This window comes from Martes martes, assembly GCF_963455335.1.
Source record: "Martes martes genome assembly, chromosome: 4".
In the NCBI taxonomy this organism is placed as follows: Eukaryota; Metazoa; Chordata; class Mammalia; order Carnivora; family Mustelidae; genus Martes; species Martes martes.
Window position 1 is genome coordinate 159,828,786 of NC_137891.1, and position 22,749 is coordinate 159,851,534.

Below are 22,749 nucleotides of genomic sequence, written 5' to 3' on the forward strand. Positions count from 1 at the left end.
TCAGCCCGGCACCCAGCTCTGGTTGGGGGGCGGAGCCCCGGCCAGGCCGGGCGGCGGCGGAGGCAGGGCAGAGTCGAAGTTGAAGTCCATTTCGTCGCTGTCCATGAAGTCGTTGAGGATGATGGACTCGACGTCGCACTCGAGGCTCCCGCTGAACATGTCGAGGTCCAGGTCGGCGGGGAAGCGGTCGGGCGCGGCCCCCAGCGGCCCGGCGGCGGCCGCCGCGTACGGCCCCGGCAGCGCGTCCAGCAGGAGGCCCCCGGGCGGGGCCCCGAAGGCGGCCGCGTGGCTCGGCGGCGCCAGGCCCGCGGCGCCCGCCTCGCCGGGCAGCGTCATAAGGCTGATGGGGTGGGCTAAGGCACTGCGCGAGGGCACCGGCGGCGCGTACGGGGCCGCGCCCTTGCCGGGGTAGGCAGCGGCCGCGCCCGCCAGCGCCAGCTCCCCCGGCGCGCCCAGCACCGGGCCGGGCCTGGGTGCGGGTGGCGGCGGCAGCAGCGCGGGTAGCGCCCCCGGGCGGAAGGGCGCGGCGGCTGGCGCGAAGCTGGCCTGCTTGTTCTCCTGGATGGTCTGCATGGGCAGGCGGCGCAGCGCGCCCAGCGCCGGCGGCCCGAAGCCCCCGCCCCCGCCATAGGCGCCGCTCTTGCAGCCGCCAAAGTAGGCGGGCGTCCCCGCCCGGGCCCGAGGCCCGTACGCGTCCTGCGCGCCGTCCAGCAGGGCCTCGGGCAGCCCCGCGCCGCCGCCGTGCAGGCCCAGCGGGCCCCCCAGCTCGGCCAGGCGGGGCAGCTCCCCGGGGCAGCGCGCTCCTAGCGCGGGCGACAGCGCGCTCGCGGGGCTCGGGTACATGAGCGGCGACGACGGTGCCAGGGCCTCCAGGGCCTCGTCGTCCTCCAATTCGGCCGCCTCCCCGAGCAGGGGTCTCCCGCCGCCGCGGAAGTCGGCCCACGCCTCGTAGTCGTCGCTGGCATGCGAGGCCGGGCTGGTGGCCCACTTGGCCGCGGCAGGCACGGGCCCCGGGGCTGGCGCGCCCGGGGGACTGTCATCGGGGCTTCGCTCAGGTGCCTGCAGCTGCTTCTTCTTGCTCGCCTTGCCTTTGATGCGCAGGAACTTGGCCCCGTTGTCCATGGACACGGCCCGCCGCCGAGGGGTCTTGCCTGTCTTCCCGCCCTCGGGGTTCAGCATCCACCAGGAGCTCTTGCCCGTGCCCTCATTCTGCACGCGGATGAAACGGGTGTGCAGCGACAGGTTATGCCGGATGGAGTTCTGTGGTCAGAGACAAGGACATGGGTGGGGGAGTGGGAAGCGAGGAGGCCATTAGAAAAGAGGAGGAAGTGATGGAAAGAGGAGGGGGGGAATAAAAAGGTGAGAGAAGAGGAAGGAGAAGGTCCAGAAGGGGCAATGGGGGGAAACAGAAATGATGAAGGGTGAGTGGGGTAAAGAGGGGGAGAACAGGTGTTAAGTACCAGGTTGGACAGGAAGACCCACCTTCTACCCCAGAACTGCACCACTCTTCCCTGCCCCCCGCACCCCTTCCCCCCAGACACACACTGCCCAGAGGGAGGGGCTAGAGCTTTGGGCCGGCCTCTCCCCAGGAGGCCTGGCAGAAGCCTGAGGGCTACTCTTAAGGAACTACAGCAAGGCCCCCTCTCCCCAGCTCAGCCAAGCCCCGCCTGGGGCTAGCCAGGCTGCCAGGGCCCCCCAGCAGATTATGTAAGGGCTCATGCCGCCGCGTGGCTCATTTGTCTGCCCCCTCCCTCCCCAGCCTGGCATGGCGCCAGGAGCCCGAAAACCCAGGGCTCCAGAAATCAATCTCGCGGTGACTGATTAAGCCCTGTTTAGAACTAATTGCTCTTTCGTGTGTGGGGAGAATAAATTACCTGCTTTAATTTCGTGTCTTTAAAATGCAACTGCAGGTAGAGAAGACTGTTAACCCTTTACTGGGAGGGCCTGGCCAGGGGTAGCAGAAAAGGCTGGGGGTCCCTAAGGTGGGTAGAGGCCCGGAACTCTTCTGAAATTTCCCCCAACTCTCCTGAGCTCCTGGGAACCGTAGCAGCCTAGATTCCCAGCAAGCCCCTCAGAGCACATCCATCAGCCATGGGGGACCTCAGACCCCACCTGTGCTCAGTGCCCACCTTCAGGCCAGCCCAGCTCTCCCGCCTGCCCTCCCTTCCTGACCACCTGGAGTAGAGGAGCTCTGCCCCCAAGGCCATTTCTGGTAGAAGCTTCACAAAGTCACCACACATCAGGTGGCCTGATCCCCATTTCCAACAAGAAGACCAGGACTCAGAGAGGTCAGGTGGCTTGCCCAGGGCAGCCCAGTGCCTTCCGCTGTCGTTCAGTACCTCCCTGGGCAAGCCACCTGACCTCTCTGAGTCCTGGTCTTCTTGTTGGAAATGGGGATCAGGCCACCTGATGTGTGGTGACTTTGTGAAGCTTCTACCAGAAATGGCCTTGGGGGCAGAGCTCCTCTACTCCAGGTGGTCAGGAAGGGAGGGCAGGCGGGAGAGCTGGGCTGGCCTGAAGGTGGGCACTGAGCACAGGTGGGGTCTGAGGTCCCCCATGGCTGATGGATGTGCTCTGAGGGGCTTGCTGGGAATCTAGGCTGCTACGGTTCCCTGCCACCCATGCACACATTCTCTTCTAAATTTCTGCCCTGCCAGTCTCTAGCGCTCCGCACATCACAGCGCACTTTTGCCAAGAAGGTGGGGAGGGGTGGCAGGGCACAGCTCCCACAACCTGCCAGGGCTCTTGACTCAATCTCCTTGAGCCTCAGTGCCTCAGTGAATGCCTCTGACCAAAATGGGCCCCATTCAGTAATCACCCCAGAAAGCTGTTAGATCACTGTGTGAGGCAATGTGTGCAGGCACGTGTTTGGTGACTGTACGGGGTGCTCCTAAACCCTGGTTAAAGACCTCACTCTGGCCAGAAGACCACACTTCGAGATCACCCCCCGGACCTGCTTTTTCTCTGCCTCCTTGATACCATGTCCTGGGTATAACTGCGCTAGGCACCAGCCGTCTGGGAAGCTGGCATTACCCCGTCTCACTGCACCAGGGAACAGAGGCCCGGAGGCATGATGTAATTTGCCCAGAGTCCCACAGGCAGCAAATGCCAGATAGCACCCCAGACCTAACCCAGCTCATGGACCTACTCCTATCCTATTTGTCTGCCCAGCTCCATAACCACTGACCAGTGAGGGCCCTCCCTCCTGCCTCCTTCCCATCGGTCTCCAGGAGGAGGGGTCCTTCCTGCTGCCTCCCTCACACTCCCAGCTCCAGGTACTGCCCTGACTGTTCAGGCACCCCGCCCCCTCCCTATGGCTGACACTTTCTGGTCTGGGGAGGTGACAGCTCCAAGGCTCCTCCCAGCGTTGCCCTGCCTGGCTTCTCCTGGGGCCCCCGCGAAGAGGGGAGCCAGACCCCCAGGGAGTGGTGCTCCCTCCAGGAGATACCCCCTTCCCACTCCTGCCCTTGCACCTGGCTCCCCAGCCCCTCCTGCACACCTGTGTTCAGAGGCCTCAGGGGCCTCAGTTCTCCCCCAGCGGGCTGTCTGGCTTTGCGGAGGCTCCGCCTCCCAGCTTCTCCAGCTGGAGGTGGGTCAGGCAACACCTCTTTAGCAGTGTCACTGTGTGCCAGCCTGGTTCTGCGGGCTGGGGGTGGGGCTGGGGGGAGGAAGGACGTCACCAAGTGTTAGCACCCACTCAGTTCCTGCTTGTTCAGCCCGAGGTGTCATAAGTCTTTGATCTCACGTATTCTCTCCAGCTCCATACAACTTGGGGATAGTGAGCCCTGTCTCCAGATGAGGAGAGTGAGGCTCAGAGTGGTTCAGTAAGCTGCCAGTCCCACCGTTCAGATGGCAGAGGCAGGTACTGATTTCAGGTTCCTCTCACTCGGAGTCCAAAGGACATCACATTCCACCACAGCAAGAACAGAGTCAGGGAATTTCCAAAGAATCTTAGGAAGCCAGGACTCTTGGTGCTTCTCAAACTTTCCATGTAAACTATCCCTAGAAGCTGGCAGCATAGGAAGCCTGGGGGCATGCCTCAAGGTCAAAATTTCCTATTATGTCTTGTGCTTCGTTTTTAGCATTCAGGGGGATTTTGCGTTGCAAAAATGCATCTGAGTTTTCTGAATAGACAAATCATGTTTTTCATGTTTTTCCATGTTTTCCATGATTTGTACCAAGAGAGCCCACTCTGGGCCTGTGAAGGTTTGCACTCTTCCCCACTCCGTTCCCTGCCTGGCCAGGTACCCCTGGGACCCGGAGCCCCCAGCCTGAAACCACTGTTGGTCTGACCCAGAAAGTAGGGTGGACTTGCCCAAGGTCACCCAGGACCTGGTAGCAGAGAGGGGGTTCGAGCACAGGCCTCCTGACCCTGGCTCGGTGCTCTTCTCACCCCACCAAGCTTCACCTGGGCAGGCCTGTTCGTCTCTCCAGGCCTGTCTCCCCGCTTGGGTACTGATGAGATGTGCCAGCTGTACTCCATGACCTTTTCAATCTGACACTGTAAGTTCTTGAACTCATCCAGTCCACAGGTTTTCAAACTTTTTTTTTTAAGATTTTTATTTATTTATTTGAGAGACAGGGAGAGAGAGCACCAGCAGGGGGGAGGGGCAGAGGGAGAGGGATGAGCAAGGAGCCCCATGATGCTGGGCTCCATCCCAGGACCCTGGGATCAAGACCTGAGCCGAAGGCAGACGCTTCACTGACTGAGCCACCCAGGCGTCCCAAACTTTTTTTTTTTAATAGTAGAACTCTTTGCAAATGGAATCTAATGCAAAAAGGAGTGTTCCAGACTCAAGCCATCAGGGAGCAGGACTGGCTCACGCCCCTGGCACTCTCGCAGAAAACCAGCCCCCGGTGGACGGATGCTGCAGGCCAGGTGGAAGGGGCTGTGGATGGGACGTCTGGAGGTCTGGCACACCTTGCCCAGGGTCACCTGGAGAGGGAGCCCAGAGCTGGCTAAGGACCTAGGCCTTTGTCTGTGCAGCCAGGCTGGGCACCAGCTGTGTACCTGGGCTGTGGCCCCTGAGGGCAGTCCAGGCCCTGAAGCCCAGTCTGGCTCCTCGGAGCCCAGCCACCTGGTACCACTCAGAGCTCCCAGCCAAGATCCAGAGGCAAGCACAGATCACAGCTCACCCACAGGGCCTCCTTGGAGGCCAGAGGCCACGGAGGAGGTGAGGGAGGCAGAGGAGGGAGACGCCTCTGCCAGGCAGCAGTAACCAGGGCTCCCTCTTAGAGTCGCCTAGCAACCCGCCACCACAGCCACAGCCCCGGCATGCCCAGGCTCCCCTGTGCCCGGAGCTGGGCCCAGCTTCTGGGGCCTCCCGCCTCCCACACCTCCACGCAGGCCTGGGGCAGGTTAACAGGGAGGTCGGGCCTCCCTGATTCAGGAGGGAGGCCATCTCAGGGCAGAGGGAAGGCACAGTCGACTGCATCCACGCCCATCCCATCTCCCTTGGAACCGGGGATAGAGAGCCTGGGCCCCCGGGGCCTCACCCACCCGGGAAAGGAGCTGGTGCAGGGGAAAGTGCATGGGCTCTGGTGTTGGATCTGGATTCCAGTTTGGGCTCCCAACACCCCACGAACTGTGCAACTCTGGTGCAACAGGCCTTGAACCTCTGTGTCCTCAAAGACCTAACTGCTTCCACCCTTGCTTCCCTGCAGCCGTCTCCCACCCAGCAGTCCCACCCACCAAATAACCTGGATCACATCCAGGCCTGCCCAGAACGCTCTGATGCCCCCCATCTCAGAGTAAAGAATGACAGCCTTGCCATAACCCACAAGAGCCTCCATGACCTCTTGGTCTCCTCCCCTAAGCCTGATCTGCTCGATTCCTTCCTCCTGTTCCTTGAAACTGCTAGGCACGGTCCCGCCCTGGGGCCTCTGTCTCAAGGGGAAACTGTTCGCCCAGATACCCCCATCCATCTCTCATCTCTTTCAAGTCCACGTGCAGATAGAATCTTTTGCCACGAGGCCCGTCGTGACCACTCTAACCCTTTGCTCCTCCTCTCTGCCATTTCCTGACCCCCCGACCTGCACTCAATTTTTCTAGAGCAGTAATCACTTTCTTAATTAATAGAGAGTTCATATGCATACATTAAACAATTACTATGTAAGTTATATATAAATATATAATTTATTTATAGTCTGTATTTATTATTTATTGTCTGTTGCCCCTCACATTAGAATATACGTTTCAGGAGGGATTTTTGTCGATAACCTATGTGTTGACCGTACCCTGTGTGTTTGAAGCATACCAGGCATTTAGTAAATGTTCGTTGAATGAATGAATGAGCGAGAGAGAGTGGAGGGGGCAATACTGTGTTGCAGGGAGAATTAAAGGAAACTGGGCAGAGAGAAGGGAACACAGGCAGAATGAGAGACAAGCATGGGTGGAACAAGTCAGGAACAGCCTGATCCACAGAGGGAAGCACAGAGGAGGGTCAGGGCTTCCGTGAGAAATGAGGGACGGCCTCAGGGGGTGACCGTGCCCTTGCTCCCTCCCTCCAGAGCCCCTCCCACCTCCCTCTGCTGCCCAGACAGACTTGAGTCATCTGGGGCTTGCTGGGGCCGAGGTCTCAGAGAGCCTGTCCCACCGGGGCCAGAAGACACACCAGGAGCCCCAGCGGGAAGAGAACCACCTCAGCTGTGCTGCGGGTGTCCCCCCACACGGACAGGGTCTGACCCACCTGGTGCTGGCAGCTCATCCATCCAGCAGGATGCCCTCATTTATTCCCAGGACACCCTTCGCCCACGAGTAGTAATGCATTCCTCTGACAGCACAGCCCCATTTATCCAGCACCCCAGTCCCATTTATCCAGCAAGTACAACCTCATTTGCTAACAGCACTCCATTCACCTGACGGGCCCCCTCATCCATCCAGCAGGACACCCTCATTTATCCTCCAAGTCCGAGTCTCTCCTTCTGCCTGCGGTGGGCTGTGTTCTCTGCCGGGGCAACCCGCCCGGTCCAGCGGGACGTCATCTCTCCTACAAGTCCTCTTCATCCCCAGACAGGACAAGCCCATCTATCTCATAATGCAGCCTCACCTTGCCTCCGAGTACCACCTCATTCCCTGACAGTACAACCTCGTTTATCTTCCACTACAACCTCATTTCTCCTCCTTGCACAGCTCCATTCTCTGATAACTCACCCTTCTCGGAGCCAGAGCCTGCCAGAGCCCCCAGCGCAGGGGGTGGGGAGGGTGGGGGAAGAATGTGGAGACAAGAGTGGTCTCACCAGTCCAGTCCCCTGCCTACAGAGGGCTGCCTGACACTATGACTCGGACCCATATCCGCCCACACGGAAAGGGCCCATGGACTCAGGAGTTCTGCACTGCCCGGCCCAGCCAGTGCCCCACCATGACCCCACTTTCCATTCTGTCCCCTCTAGGGGGCAAAAGGGCCCCCAGGATTGATTGCCTCCAGCTCCCCAGCAGGGAAAAGATCCCACCTGATTTGATTTGCAACTTTGGCTGATTTCTGTGGCCTGGATACTCCCATCGCAGCCAATTTTTAAGCTGCTAGCATGACATCACTGAGTACAGAACTGGAAAGAAGTGTGCAGGACGGGCCCTTCTGAGCCAAGGCAAGCCAGCCCGAGCACACCACTTGGGGTGTGCTTCAAATACCAAGGTGGGAGAAGGGCACCACCTCCCACATGCCAGACCCAGACTAGGTTCTTTAGATGCAGTCCTGGTAGCCGTCGTGCAAACAGGGGCCACTCTTGTCCAAAGAGGGGAAAGTGGGCTCAGGAGAGTTCAGTGACACCTAAGGCCACAAAGCTGGGCAATCCTGGAGCCAGGTCCGGGTCTCAGAGCGGTTGGGCTCCAAAGCCAGAGCTCTTCCTACCCCCTCCCCCAAAGTGGCAGGGGACATGGTCCCGCCCACCTCAATGCGGGGGGCGGGGGAGCCCCCCCCACCCCTGCTCCCGGGGTTCTCAAGCCCAAGCTTCCTGGCTTTCATCAGAGACAGGAGACCCAAGTCTTGTGTGTCCCCACCCACCACAAGTCCTGTGCAACCTCCTGGCCTTCCGGACATCTGGGGAATTCCAGGACCCTGTCAGTTCAGTCCTAGGACCTGTACCCATCCGCCCAATCCCAAAGCCAGGTACCGACGCCCCTCCAGGTTCCATCACTCTCCGAGGTTCAGCCCAGCGCCTGTCTCAAGAAGCTGGCCTTGCCCGCCCACACAAGAACCCTCCGAGGCTGTATGGCCTATCACTCCCATTCCCTTTCTGCCCACCAGGGCTCCAGCCACCCTGGATGTCTTACACTGTCTTATACAGACAGGCCTCTGCACACTCGGCTCCCACTGCCCTTCCTTCCCTCTCTGCTTGACCAGCTCCTGCTGTTGCGGCAATGCGGGCTCTGTGTCATCTTTCTATTTCCCTCTGCAAGTCCCAAAGGTAGTAGCTCCCACCTCAGTGCCATGGCAGAAATATCACCCCAGACCTGAGGACAACTGGGCACATGCTGGCCTCCCCACTTGAACTTCGCAGGGCAACTCCCGGCTCACGGTTAGTCCACACATGCCACGGAGCGCTCGGCAGCCGTGAGCCTCTCTGGCCTAGCAATTCTCTGCCCTTTCTGTTCAGCAAAACCTCAGGCCAGAGCTTCGCCTTCTCCCTCCTGCCTTTCCCTCCAGTTCCTGGTGCCTCTGCCACCTCCCTGCTTTTCCTCAGCGCTTCCAGACTCCTCGGGAGAATTCAGGCAAGGAAGGAAGGCAAGAAACTACCGTTTACTGAACATTCATTATGTGCGGTGCACCGTGCTGGCACCACACTTGAAATCTCACTGTCTTTTTAACAATCCTCTGCGTTAGTGTAGTGTGCCAATTTTACTGATTTTACTGAGGAGAAACTGAGGCTCCAAAAGATGAATGGGGCTGCCCAAGGTCACGTGGTGGAAGTGGTGATGTGGGAAGGAATTCACACTCAGGGCCCTTGCCCTGCCTCCCACCTTGAGATGCCTCAAAGGAGGAGCCCAGGCCAGACAGAAGCTCCAGGGGTGGGCCTGGGGTAGGAGTAGGGGTGGGGCAGTCCGCACTGGCTCATCAAGTCCTCCAAAGACTCTTTCCTCCTTCATCCAAGATTAACGGGGATCCCTCAGTGCAAAGCCATCCAGGGCCCTCCCTATCACTCCTCAGTGGGAGCCCTGTCCTTCCCTCTGCAAGCATCACCTCCCTACACCCCTGCCCCAGGCCCTGGGAGCAGCTGCGGTGACCTCACCCCGCCCTGCCCTGGGCCCAGCTCTGGGGAGGGCCCAGCAGCTGTGCCCCAGCCCTGTAGGCTGGCTCCTGGGGGGGAAAAGAGGCAGAATGGGCATGGCGCCAAGAGAACCATCTGCTCTCCCAGGGGCATGGCCACCCGCACAGACACTGGCCTCGCCCCCAGGGGCTGCCCTTGGCCCTCTGTCCCTATGCCAAGGGGCTCCAGGATCCCCAGGCAGTCCACCCAGACCGGGGCACCCGCCCTCATCTGCCATCTGTCTTCTGGATTCTGAGAGGTCCTTGCAGGACATGTTGGAGCATGAATGTCCCCTGAAAAATGGACAAGTGCTCGGGGTAAGCTCTGGGTGTAGAGGCCAGAGGCCAGGGCTGGGTGTGCTGAGTGCCCGCGTGCCCCAGCCCCAGCCCCAGCCTAGCTGCGCTAAGAGCTTGAGATCCCCTGGGGGGAGGGGGGCCTCCATCCCCTCACATCTGCTCAGCTGGCAGGTGCCTCTGGCAGAGGGCGAGCCCCCTTCCCCCACAGCCCCAGCTCAGGTTACAGAGAAGGCAAGGCCAGCAGAGGACAGGGGGAGGGGACAGACAGGGTGGAGGAGGCTGCAAGGCTTCCCAGTGTTGGGGGAGGGGAATTCGGATCTCTAGATGGGACTCAGAGCCAGAGAGGGAAGGGCCATATCCAAGGTCACACAGCCTCCCAGTGGACAAAGGGGAGACCTCATCCAGGGGCAGGCAGCCCTGGGTTCAAGGGCGACCTTGAGCAAACCACTGCCTTCATCTGTGAAAATACAGAGCCTAAAACCTGCCTGCTAGCCTCCCATGGCCAGGAGGAAGACTCTGTAGGCAAGAGAACAGTGGGTCAAGCTAGGGGCAGGTGGAAGCTTGGACATCCTGAAGAGCTGACACCTCAGGGACAGAACGGGAGGCCTTAGAGGAAGGACCACTGGCGCCCAAAACACACACACACACACACACACACACACACACACACACACTAACACGAGTCAGTGTCTCTTAAGGATCAGGGCCCAGGATCCCCACCCCACACAGCAGTGGGGAAGGCTTCCTTTCCTCTCCCAGAGCAATGTACAACAGTAAGGATGTTTGCTAGGATTTCTTGGGGACCTTATATGTATCTCTCCTGTAATTCTTACCACAAAGCTTGGGCATAAGTCCTATTATCATCCCATTTTGTAGAGGAGAAAACAGGCTCAGTTGCCCAAGGCCACACAGATGGTGAGCGGCCATTCTAGCTCCTCCCTTCTGCCTCCCGGACTCCTAACCGCACCACAGTCTCACCTCTAACATCCCTCAGGTCCCAAAGGGTGCTGCATTGCACCTCAGGCCTGCTTATCAGACTCTCTGGACCTCTACCCTCTACACACCTTCTCCCTTGTACCCCAGTGCCAGGCCCACACAGGGTGCCCAAGCTAGTCTTGCCCCCTGTCCACACCACTTCGGAATGATTTTTCTGCCTAGATCATCCCCCAGCTTGGAGTGCCAGCTCCCTGGCCTGGTCCTCAAGACCATTCCCTTCAGTCCCCTGCTTGCTTCCCCAGCCTCAAGTTCTGCTGTGCTCTGATCAACAGAACCGGACCCCATGGGCTCCTAAAGAGTCCTGAGGGCTTGACCTCCTTTGTCTGGATCCCCTCCCCCACACCTCCAAATACCCATTATTTGGCCTTCCCTCATGACCCTGAGCAATCTTCATCCCCAAATCCAATTCAGGAGTCCTCATCTTATCTCCCCAGCTTGACCTGTGGGTCACTCAAGGTCAGGGAGCCAGTTTGGTTCCTCTCAGCAGTACTGTAGTGGGTGGCTGACAGGTGTAAGCCTGGACTAAAGTGAACGGAGAAAGCTGTCATCAGCCTTGGACCTGCAGATGAGGTGAGGAAGGAGGCAGCGAACACCACAGCACATTGGTCTGGCCTTGCCCTTGGGCAGCTCTGTGTGAGAGAGGGAGCCATGTGCCCCTGGAGCCATTCCTCCCCCCACCCCACCCCAAGACTGGAAGGCTCAGGGCCAAACTCAAAGACAGAGCAGAGAGACAATGATGGGAATGGGGGGCAGTGGGCGGTGGCGGGGCGGGGGGAGAAGGCCTGGCAGGGAGTGAGGGGTATGTGTGTGTGAGCTTGGATTGGCCTGGCCTGAACACTGGGCTAGGGAAGAGTTAGCCCCGGGAGTTTTATTTCTGTCACTTACAGCAGGATACAGTAAAAGCCACTTTCCTTCTCCAGCCTTAGTTTCCTCCTAAAACAGGGAAAGTCACAGTAGCGGCTTCACAGGGTGCCGCAAGAGTTAGAAGAAAGCAGGTGTATAAGGGCACCCGGCGGCTGAATCCTGGGCTAGCATAGTTCAGTGGGGCTGATTCAAGGGTCAGAAGAGTGGAGTGATGTGGCTGGAGAAAATGACTGGGAGCAGGAGGCCAAGGCCTTGAGTGTCATGCCAAGTGAGGTCCCCCGGACGGGATCCTGTAGGGATAGCACTGCGCTGGACTAATAGGGAGCTATCTGAGAAGAGGGGCTGTGATTTTCAGGTCCTTACTGGGCCAGTTCCAGATGCTTGCTGAGTCTTTATGCCACAACGAATCCTCCTGCAGCCAAAAGCCCTCAGTGGCAGAGGGCATCTGCCCCAGCTGCAGGCTCCATCCTCTCCAGCTGTGTTCTATACAGCACACCCCCCGAGACAGGAGGGTGACGGTGTTGGGGCTGGGGAATCCGGTGTTGAAGCCGACTGCATGGCCTATAATTCTCTGGAGGACCCAAAAAGAGTGAGGAGGAGGGGAAGGGGCTCCACCAGGGCAGCCTACTTAGAGAAGAAGCTGGCCTACACTGGGAGCAGAAGGGAGGGACAATCAGGAGTCTGGGACACCACCACGAAGGCATTGGCTCAGAATCTAGGTCCATCAGTAGACACACCTATTAAAATCAGACCCTCTGAGGGTCTGATAAAGAGGATCTGAGATGGGAACTGGAAAACTCTTATTTAAAAGCTTCTAGGTGACTCTGATCATCAACCAGTTTTGCCAACAATGAAGGATCTGAAAATAGGCAGGAATTCTTGGAGAGATGTGGTGGGTTCCAGAATCACCTGGGAGGTGGGCCTGTATTCAATCCACCTGAGCACCCAGTCCAGTTTCTGAGGGGTGGCCCAAGGGGTCAGTCCAAGAGTCAGGAGCTGCCTCAATGAGCATCTGACAAAGGCAGGGCATGCGAGGTGTAAAGGTGGCAAAGCACAGTGTCCCTGAGATCACAGGCAGCAGGGAAAGCAGGAGGGAGGGGAGGGCCCGGCCAAGGCCATATAGAGCTGTCCAAGCCTGGCTGGCTCCCAGGGGGGCACTGAGGAGCCCCAGAGGGTTCTGGAACATGAGAGAGCCTTGGGGCAGGAGGGCTGGTGTGCGTAGGGCTGAGACCGCACAGCGCTGGGAGAAACAGGGGACAGAGAGGTTTGCGTCTAAATCAGGCTCAGCCTCGTCCTGGCTATGCTGCCCTGGTCCAGTGACTTTACCCTTCTTGGCCTCCATTTCCTTGACTGCAAAATGGGGCTATTAACACATATCTGGCAGGGTCCAGGGAGGATATAAAAAGAGAACGTATGTGAAGTGCCCAAAGGCCTAGCACCCAGACGTTAATTCTCTAAATTCTGGTTCCCCTTCCCACAAGAGGCACCCCCCTCAGAGACCAGAGAGGTTTCTCTGCAAAGAGGGAGCCCCAGGGGGAGGGTGTGGGAGGCCCCTCCCCCACACGCCACCTGGCCCCCCTCCCACCTCCACATATGGGTTGGGGGGTGGGAGAGGCAGCAAACAGCCAAACCCTCCCAAACAGGAGTTGGTTTCCATGGTAACCAGGGTGCCAGGAGGAAGGGGGGGCCGCTCCAGATCCAGCTGTCCCCCTGAGCACCCTACTCAGGCCCCAGAGCCTTAGTTAGTGCCCACCCAACACCCTGTACCCCCCATCTGTCTGCTCTGGGGGCCCACTGAGACTGCCATGAGCACTCTCTTTATTGTGTCCAAAGTCCATTTGCCACCTGGGTATTGCCAGAGTAGTGGTCAGAGTAGGCATCCCCAAGCACAAGTCCCAAGTTCAAGTCCATCCACACCTGTAATCACATGCTTGCACCCCTGAGAAGTCCCATCAGTACATTGTGCCCTGGGTCCCAACTAAGCCCTCACAGCTCCTTGAACCAGAGTGTTGGTCGGTCACAGACTTCAAAGAACCAGGGATCCAGTTAAGGCCCTTTGGACACCGATGAGAACATCAGGGATCAGAATGGGAAAGAGTTTGCTCCATTTCACACACACCGGATCAGGCTCCCTTAGGGGAGCTCTGTGGGAGCTCTGTCCACCCTCAAAGGCTTTGGACTCTGCAACTCCAGCGGACCCAAACAGCTGAACCAACACACCAGGAGAGGAGCACGGCTCCAGGGGGTTGGACTGCTGCCAGGGAGAAGGAAGGAAGTGCTAACAACTTTTAAGACCTGTCTGGCAACAGAATGGGCAGTCCCAGAGGCCAGTGCACTCAGTCACTAGGGTGTGTGAGAAGGGGACTGAGCTGGGCAAGGAGGAGTGCAAGGTAGTGTTGGGTTCCATGACTCCCCACTTCCCTAGAGACGCGAAGTCGGATTTGGAGGTAGAAGAAGTGAGCCCCAATGCATGACCTGTCTCCCAGGTACCCACCCCCTAGTTGGGAGGCAGGCTCACAGGCTGCAAATAGGGAGGGGCTGCTGGTGAGCTGTCCACAAGGTAAGGGAGACAGTGAGGGGAAAATGGGGCTCCCCTGGTTATAGCCAGTACACCTATATCCTAGAACTTTATAGCCACACCCAGTTCATGACCACCACTGCCTTGCCCCTCACAAGACCCAAACAGAGGGGCTTCCACAGCCCCCAAGACCCCGCGTGGTGGCCACCACCAGCTGCCACTTGAAGATAAGACTCTGGATTGCAAGGAACACGCCTGCGCCCTTTCAAAACCCAAACACAAGCCCTCTCCTCCAGCCGCAGTGGCACAGAAAAAGTTTGAGTTTTGGGGTCAGAGGGGGGTCCGATTCTCAGGGCAGACACTTCCTAAGGCTGTGACCCCAGGGCAAGTCACTTCTCCACTCCGGATACACACACACACCCCCAACCAAACATGGTGGCCAGGATGTGAAGGGATCTGCGCTGGGCTAGGGGGCGCCTCTTTCCAGGCCCTCTAGCCCTCCAGGCCCTGCCAGAAACCCCCAACTCCAGTCAGTCCTGAAGCTGAAGTCCTCTGGGTGTGCAGAGAGGGGGGCCCCCAACCCACAGAAAGTGAGGGCTGGGGGGTGCTGAACTTTCGAACCCGCAAACCCCCCGCGCCGTTCATTACCTTAACACGAGTTAAAAATAACCGTCTCATCTCTTTAAATTAGTCTGTCTGCAATTACCGCCTGGCACGGCGCTGCCCGCCATCGTCCCGCTGGAGCGGCGCCAGGTGGCAGGCGGGGCCCTCACCCTGTCTGTCCGTCTGTCTGTCTGCCTACCTCCCCATCCCTCCTTCTCCCCAGCAGCTACCCCAGGGGCCTCCCAGCGACCCAGACTCCGGCGCTCCCCAAGTGGCGCAGGGAGGGGGTCGGGCCTGGGGCTGGCTGGCAGGAGCGAGGGGGGCCGGCGGAGAGCAAGGGGACTGGGGTGGGGGCTCCGGAGCAGGGCGGCGGGGGAGGGGCGCCGGGAGGCCCGGGAAGCCGGAAGGGCCCGCAGCGCGCCAGCGCTCGTGGGTGGGTGTGAGCAGGTGGCCGTGGGAGTCTGCCGGGCGTGCCAGCAACTGTGCCAGGAGCGGCTGGCACGGGCTCGTGCCCAGGAGGCGGGCAGCTGCCAGCCCCCCGCTCGTGCGCGGCGGGGGGTGAGGACACCCCCCAACCGGGGCTCACACCGCCTCCTCCCGCACCCCCACCAACCCTTGGGGCTGGGGATCCCCGGAGGACAAAGAAGGAGGAGGGAGCCCTGCTGGAGCAAGCTGGAGGGAGGAGAGAAGGGGGAGCCCTCTGCACTCACAGCCACTGCTCAGCCTGGCTGTCAGAGGACCTTCCTCTTGGCCTCTGACTCAGTCCCTCCTTCCACCCCACCTAAGACCTGCTGCCCAGCCTGGGCCAGATGGGGGTAGCACTACCCCTCCTGATCCCATCCCCCAACCACAGAGCTGCTCCAGGCCCTGAGGGAGAAGGGAAGTCCCCATCCACTGTGCTCCTCCCCCATCAAGCCTGGGGACAGGAATGGGAGGTGCCCAGGCCTGGCCTGGGAGCTCCCAGGGGAGCTGGCAGCCAGGAAACACAAAAGCAGGCAGAACAACTCCAGGGGCGCTAAGTGGAAGGAGCACCAGGACCCAGAGCAGTCTGGAAGGCTTCCTGGAGGAGTCTTGTTGCTAGGCAAGGTGGGGCTGGAGCATCTGGGAGGAAGTGGGAGGCTCTACCTGGATGTCTGACCTCCACACTTTTAGGACACCAAAGAGGGAGGGGAACCTCCCGTCCCAGCCCTCATCCAGGGCCTGGAGACCCTCTGTCCTGAGAGAAACACTAGCAGCCTCTTTGGCGGTGGAGTTCCCAGCACCAAGGCCAGCCTCTCGGCAGGTTTGAGGCTGTTGGGGGTCCTGCACCTGCTGATCTGGCCTCCTCCTGTTCCCATCAGCAGCACCTCTGACTACCTCCCTGAGTCCCAGGTGGGACCACAGGGCAAAAGCCAAGCACCTGGGCCCTTCCTGATCTGGCCCACTCCCTTTCCCATGCCACCTCCCTGCCATTCCTAGGAGCCGCCCAACCCTCTCATCTACAGTTCTGCCTCCTTGCCCTTGAGTCTCCAGTCAACATCCCTTGAGAGACTTTCTCACACATTCGGCCCCCAATGAAGACAGCCCAGATCAAGTGCCACCTTCTCTGGGAGGGTTTGCCTGGACTCCCAGGGGATCTAACCCGCCTTCCCTGTACCTCTGCCCCCACCTCGGGCCCTTCCTGGCTGTAAAACACACAGCCTGGGTGTGGAGCCCTGATGCCTCCTGAAGGCAGGTCTGATGCCTTCCCTTTTGGTCCCCCACCCTCCCTCTAACACAGAGCTCTCTCGGTATATCCCAGGGATTCAGGTCCACCCTTATGTGGGGGAGGGGAGGGAAGAAGGAACAATGGGCCCCAGCCCCAGCCCCAGCTCCAGCCCTGGCCCCAGAGGTGTACCACAGCCTCCACACCCTTTGCTAAAGCACGGGCTGGCTGGGGCTGGGGCTGGTCCCTCCACCAGTTCTCTGGAGGGACTGAATGGGAATGGGGGCAGGGGTAGGAATGAGAGGAGAAAAAGGATGGGGGGTGGGGTAGAATGGGAAAGGCCAGAGGTCCTTCTGAACAGCGCTGCTCCAGTGTCTGGGTGGTCTCAGCCAGGCCCTGGGTCAGGAGCCCAAGCCTCAGTCTCCCTCTCCCATGCCCCAGCCCAGGACCAGCCTGCCAGGGTACCTTCCTTCCTGAGCCAGGTGCAGGGAGAACCAGTGTGTCCCCAGCAGCGTGTTTCAGTGGAAACCACCTCCAAGGGGCAGGCAGGAGACGGGGAGTTGGGGGGGGGGTGGAGGGGGTGGGCATCGCCCGGCACCTCCCGCTCACCAACAACCTGAGGAGTTCCATCCCCTTCTGGGGCCTCAGGCTCCCTGTTGTCCGAGAAATGAAGTCCAGGGACTAAATTATCTCCAAGCACGTTCCCGGTCACATTCTAGGATTTAGACCTGCCCCTGCTCAAAAGCTGTCTGTGTCCCCCTCCCACACCCCGTACCAGCAGGATACTATTCCAGAGGCTGTGTGGGGCCTTGGAGGGAGACACACCTGGATTAGAGTCCAGCTCTCCCATCTACTGACTGTGTGACCTTGGGCAGTTCACTCCTCCACTCTGTGCCTCAGTGCCCAGCTTTGTGAACAGTGACAGTGAAACCTACCTCAGGAACTGCTGAGAGCATTAAGGAGACACCTGGCTCAGATGCCTGAAGGTGTCTGACACCAGGCCCCTAGCAGCCCCTGGATGCCCTGGCTTGGCCCTGAGACCCTCATGAACGGCAGTTCTCCCTCAGCTTCTGGTCTTACGTGTTCTCTTGCCATCTTCCCCCACCATTTTTGGTCCCTCAAGCTCAAGTGGGGCTCCACCCCCTACAGGAAGCCCTCCTGGCTTACTCTGGCTCACAGCACCCTCCCCAGCCTCTGCACCCTCTGCACCAGCCATCCGTTCCTTCACACTCTCACCAGACATTCACCCATGGCTCCTCGGTGCCAGGCTCTATGCTGGGTGCCATGGGCACGGAGACTGCTCTGCCACTGCCACTGTCTTCTAATGGTTGGGTGGGGAGGGAAATGAGACAGGACACAAAAGACTGAGCCCTATCACAGGCAAGGAGAGGACCAGGCAAGAGGAAGTCCTTAGCTAGCTAAAAAGGGTCAGGGAAGGCTTCCTGGAGGAGGCATCTGAACTTGTGCTCTTTGAAGACAAGAAATATATCTACAGGGAGAAGTGAAAGGTGGGAGAGTGTGTGGGGACAGGGACGGGGGTGGGAGCAAATCCCAAGGGCAGTACCCACTTAGGAGGAGTAAGTGTTCTCATGGGAGCTGAACCCAAGAAGATGGGAGATCACGGGTGCTCCTCCAACCTGTACTTCCACCCCATAGTGGCCAGAGAGAGCCAGAAAAGATGCCAGCATGAAGCCTGAGAGCCATGGGCCCCCAGGTCAGAGTGCTGTGGCCCCTACAATGCAAACCACTGGGTGACCAGAGCTGCTCATGTCCACCAGTCTCCCCTCCTCCTCTGGCACCCCTCCTTCCGCTGACCTGTCTGCAGCCACTACCAGGCACTGCTCCCTCCCTCCATGTAGGCATGACTCCCTTGCAGAGACCCCTCTCCCACAGGAAGCCTAACAGCTCCCAGGCCCTAGGCACAGACCCCTCCCTCTCCCCCAAACCTCCTCCTCCTCCTCCTGCAAAGGCATCGACTATCCCCATTCCCCAACAAGATGGTCAGAGGAGGGTCTGGAGGCCACAATCCAGTCAAGCCCTTGTCCTCTCCCAAGATGGCTCCCCCCTTTCCACTGGATGGCACTGAGGCCTCCCTAGGGTGCCCCTGCCCCTCCCCTCCCCCCAAATGCATCTGGGCTCAAAAAGCCAGGGAAATGGAAGCCAGACAGCCTAGGGTGGGAAGGGACAGATCCCCAGCCCTCAATACCCTGCCTTCACACCGGCAGAGGTCATCCCCAGCCCACCATGCTGATCCAGGGAAAGGGGGACAGCAGCTGCCCCATGGAGAACTCAGATTCCAGGTCACCTGACCAGTTCCCCACCCCAGGCTGGCTGGTGCCCTAGGGTGAACTCTTGGCACCACAGGAAGAAGGGTTCAGGGTTGCACTCCTTGCCCTGGGGCCAGCTCCAGGGAAGGTAGTGGGAAAGATGTGGGGAGAAGGCAGGCACTGGCCCCAGGCCATTATTCCAGCTCTTTCAGGAGGGTGCCCCGGTGAAGAGGGTAAAACAGGAGTAACACACAAAGCAAACTCGCTGGGGCTCAGAGGGGGTCCCTAATATCCGAGGTCTCCCGCCCGGTTCCTCTGCCATGCCGCCTTGGACAGGGTGGGGGTGTCCCTCGGGGGTGCCTCAAAGTGGCAGTCCCTTGTCACCTCACCAGACCTCCCACCCTGCATCCAGAGCACGCACACAGCTGCTCCCAGCACGCCCCCGCCTGTCTGCGGGCCGGCCCCACTCCCCAGGCACACACTCTGTGACCCCTAGGGGTGCCCCAGGGCCTCCCTCCCGACGGCTCGCCGCACGCACCTCGCAGCCCCAGGAAGCCCTAGCCGGCGACCCCAGCCCCCTCCCCAGCCGGACGCTCCCACCTTCCAGCCGGCCGAGCTGTTGCTGTCGCCTTTATCCTTGAAGTAGGGCACGTAACGGACCATCCAGTCGTAGATCTGAGAGAGCGTGAGTCGCTTGTCCGGGGCGCTCTCGATGGCTTTGGTGATGAGGTCGGCGTAGGACAGGTTCCCCCACGCGTTCCGCCGGGAGCTCTTCGCTTTCCGCAGCGGTCCGACCTCCGCGCCCAGCGGCGGCGCTGGGGCCATCGCCGGGGCCGTCGCCCGGCGCTCCGGCCCGCAGTCCTCGGCGCCCTCTGGCACCCCTGAACCCAGCGCTCCGTCCTCGTCGCCGGCCAAGTCGGGCTGCGGCAGGGGCCAGGTACACGAGCGCGGCCGGCTCTGCGGCGCGAAGTCCGGGTCCACGTCCACCTGATGCGCTCGCAGCTTCGCAGCCATGGTCCCGCCCGGCTCGGGCGAGGAGGGGAGGGAGACTCCGCGGAGGGTGGGCGGGCGGCTCCGGGATCTGCGCGCCCCGGGGAGGCCCGCGGGAGGGGTCCCTGGCGGCGCCGGCTCAACCGCGGAGCGCCATGGGCCGGGACGCGGAGACAGGGGGCTGGACGCGCTGGGAATCCCGAAGGGAGGGAAAGATGGGGGCAGCGAGGGAGCGGCGGCCCCGGAGCCCGGCGGGCACACACCTCGCCCAGCTCCGCTTCTAGCACCTGCCGCCTGCTTGCGCCTGCAGCCACCACCGCCACCGTCGCTGCCGCCGCTCCCCCGGCGCCGGCCCCGCGCGCGGGCCCCGCTCTCCCGGGACGAGGCCGGATTGCACCATGCCGGAGCCCGAGCCCGTGCCGGAGCCCGCGCCGCCGCCGCCGCCGCCGCCCCGTGAATGCCGCCGCCGCCGCCGCTCCGGCTCCAGCGCCAGCTCCCGCGCCTGCCGCGCTCAGCGCCGGCTGCACCTCGGGATGGGCGGGGGACGGGGAGGGGGCGGGCCCGGCGCGGGAGGGGGCGGGGCGTGCCCGCCCGCGGCCACGGAATCCTCCGCCTGCCCGGGTGCCCCGCCTGCGGGCTGGGGGCTGGGGCGCGGGGCTCCCTGCTCCGGGCGACCCCGCCACAGCCCCCGCGCGCAACAGCGCCGCCTACGGAGCAGGGGAGGAGAGGCGGGAGCGACCCCGCCCCCTGCTCGGCGCTGGGGGAGGGGGATGCGGGGGCGGGGCCCGATCTCTCTCATTGGTTCGCAGCCGAGCTGTCCCGCCCACGGACTCGGCAGGATCCCTCCCAGAAGCGCGTCAGCGGGTTATTGTTACAACCCGGGGTTTCCCGGGGCAACGGGGAAGGGGCGGGGCTCAGAGCATTTGGCTCCGCCTACCACTCCCGAGGGGGGCGTGTCCCGCCCCCTGATTCTAGACCCCTTGGTTTCCAATCTTTGAAAGCTGATAGGGCAGATGATCCAGCTCTCCTTTGTGCCCTGGACTGGGCTGGGGAAAGGGAAGGGATCAAGAATATCAGAGTTTGGGGCCCCATTGGCCACAACTGCAGCTTCTCCATCTGCAGATGGGTTCTTCATGGGCTCTTAGGGGACCTGTGGACATAGTTTTAGAGCCTTGGTTCTTAAAGTTTAACGTGTAACAGAATCAACCCGGAGAGCTTGTTAAAACATTGCTGGGCCCCAGCCCAGTAAGTCTGGGTTGGGGCTCAAGACTTTGCGTTTCTAACAAGTTCCCCGGTGATGCACCCAGGACCACACTTTACAGACCAGTTTCATAAGCTCAGGGAGGCTTTTGCAGCGGCTGTTGAACAAGCTCTTGCCCCAGAGTTCATCCTGTTTGGGGAGAAACTTCTCATTTATTTAACAGATACTTATTGAGGACCTTTAATGCACGAGGCACTGTTCGGACCACTGCAACAAGAGTGGCAGGTGACAGAGACAGATGAGGTCCCTACTGCACAGGCTAGTGGAAGACTCAGATGTTGATGGGATCATCATATGGCCTCAGGAAGGAGAGGCTGTCTGAGAAGCTAGGCAGCCCATGATCTCATCCCACAGAGTCCTGGGCTAGGTTTTCAGCCACAACTCCACCTGCCAGCCTTTGCCCCTCTGCCTGGACTGCCCTTTCCCCTCCTCGGGACCCTCATGGGAGATTCTCCCATTCCTCAAAGCTCAACTTAATATCAGTTCATCCTGACACCTTCTCTAGCCCCAACTCCCACCACTATCTCTGTTACTTGCTTGCCCCCACCACTTGCTGCTCTGCCAGCAACACCTTATGTCACTTATGTCCCTTTAGTATATTATTTCTCTTTTGCCAGTCAGGATACAGAAGCCTAGAGTGGGGATGTAACTTTCCAGGACCAGAATTCCAAACTCTCCAGCCCGGGGGGTACCACATCTGGACAGGTTGGAGACCGGGCTGGAGACAGCAGCTTTCCTCTTTCTCTGGGCAGTCTGGGGCCAGATCCATCATAGGACACAGCTGGCTCTCAAAAATTCCTTCCTTCCAGCTTAGGTCCTAAGGAGTAGGGCCAAGGGTGACGGTGGGGGCAGGGCTGGAGGGGCCCCTCCTCATCCTGCCCCCCAGGGTGAAAGTAGGCCCAGCTTGCAAATGTCTGGCATGGCATCTGCCTGAGTCACATCCCAAAGGCAGGGATGGGCATGGGAACCACGGGCTGCCCCCACTCTGCATACATACACACACCCTCCAGGTGGTTCTGTTTAGAGTCACAAGGGGCCTGAAATGACTGCTGGACCCCCTCCCACACTTCTCATATGCCCTGTCTGCCTGGGGAGCCCACACTGAGGGCAGCCCCCCAGGTACCCTGGAAGCCACCCAGGCCTCTTGCCAGTCTCCAGCCGTGGCCCAGCCCGTCATGTGAGCCAGGGGCCTGCTGGGGGCCATACCAGAGCTGGGAGGATCCCTTAGCTGGGGGCCCTGGCACAGGCTGTCCCTGCAGGGTTGGGAAGTCAGATTGGCAGAGACGCCACGGAGGCTGACTCAGGCTCTGCTCAGGCCCCTGCCCCGCCCAGTGTCCACAGCTGCTGCCGGGACGCTCCTCTGGATCCCATGTCTGGCACACTCAGCCTTGAGTGCACACACGCTCAAACTCACACTTACCAACAATACAGACACTTGTTCTTTACTCACAGCTTGGCCGCTCCTCACACATTCATTACGAGGCAGTATAACGTAGCGATTAAGACTAGGGGCAAGTTACTTAACTACGCAAAGCCACCGTTTCCTGATCTATAAATGAGTATCATCACAGCACTGACGTTGTGGGAGATGTAAAGAATTCAGTCAGCCCATACATGTCAGCACCCGGCTCAGAGTAAGTGCTCAATAAATGCTAGCTGTTTTTATGACCTTTGCTGGTTCTCCAGCACGTCTTCCCTTCCCACCCCTCCCAGTCCACACTGGCCCCGCTGCTCACACCGCGCACATGCACACATCCACTGGTGCACACTGGCTTACTCACACACACGAGTGCATGTCCCTTCCCTTGTGACCCCAAACCCTCTTGAGGGTTCCCTTGGCCCCAGGGCTCTCACACTCTGCTCCCCTCCCCCACACTTGCTCTCTCATATACCCTTCTTACCACTCCCACATTTGCTCCTGCTCACAAACAAGAGTCCACTTGCTTACCCTTGCATTCTTCCCCCTTCCACACATGGGAGCTTTTGCTTCTGCTCTCACCTTCCTGTGCACTCGAATGTGCTTG

The 22,749-nt window shown here is 60.1% G+C and overlaps 1 protein-coding gene across 1 annotated transcript; it reads right to left on the reverse strand.

The window, feature by feature from the left end:
* FOXO6 (forkhead box O6) lies at positions 1 to 19,488 on the reverse strand (the record flags this gene model as incomplete). The annotated part of the gene is made up of 2 exons (XM_080802249.1): positions 1 to 1,260; positions 19,075 to 19,488. The coding sequence occupies 2 exons, from the start codon at positions 19,486 to 19,488 to the stop codon at positions 1 to 3; spliced, it is 1,674 nt and encodes a 557-aa protein (XP_080658375.1).
* Positions 19,489 to 22,749: the final 3,261 nt, after the last annotated feature.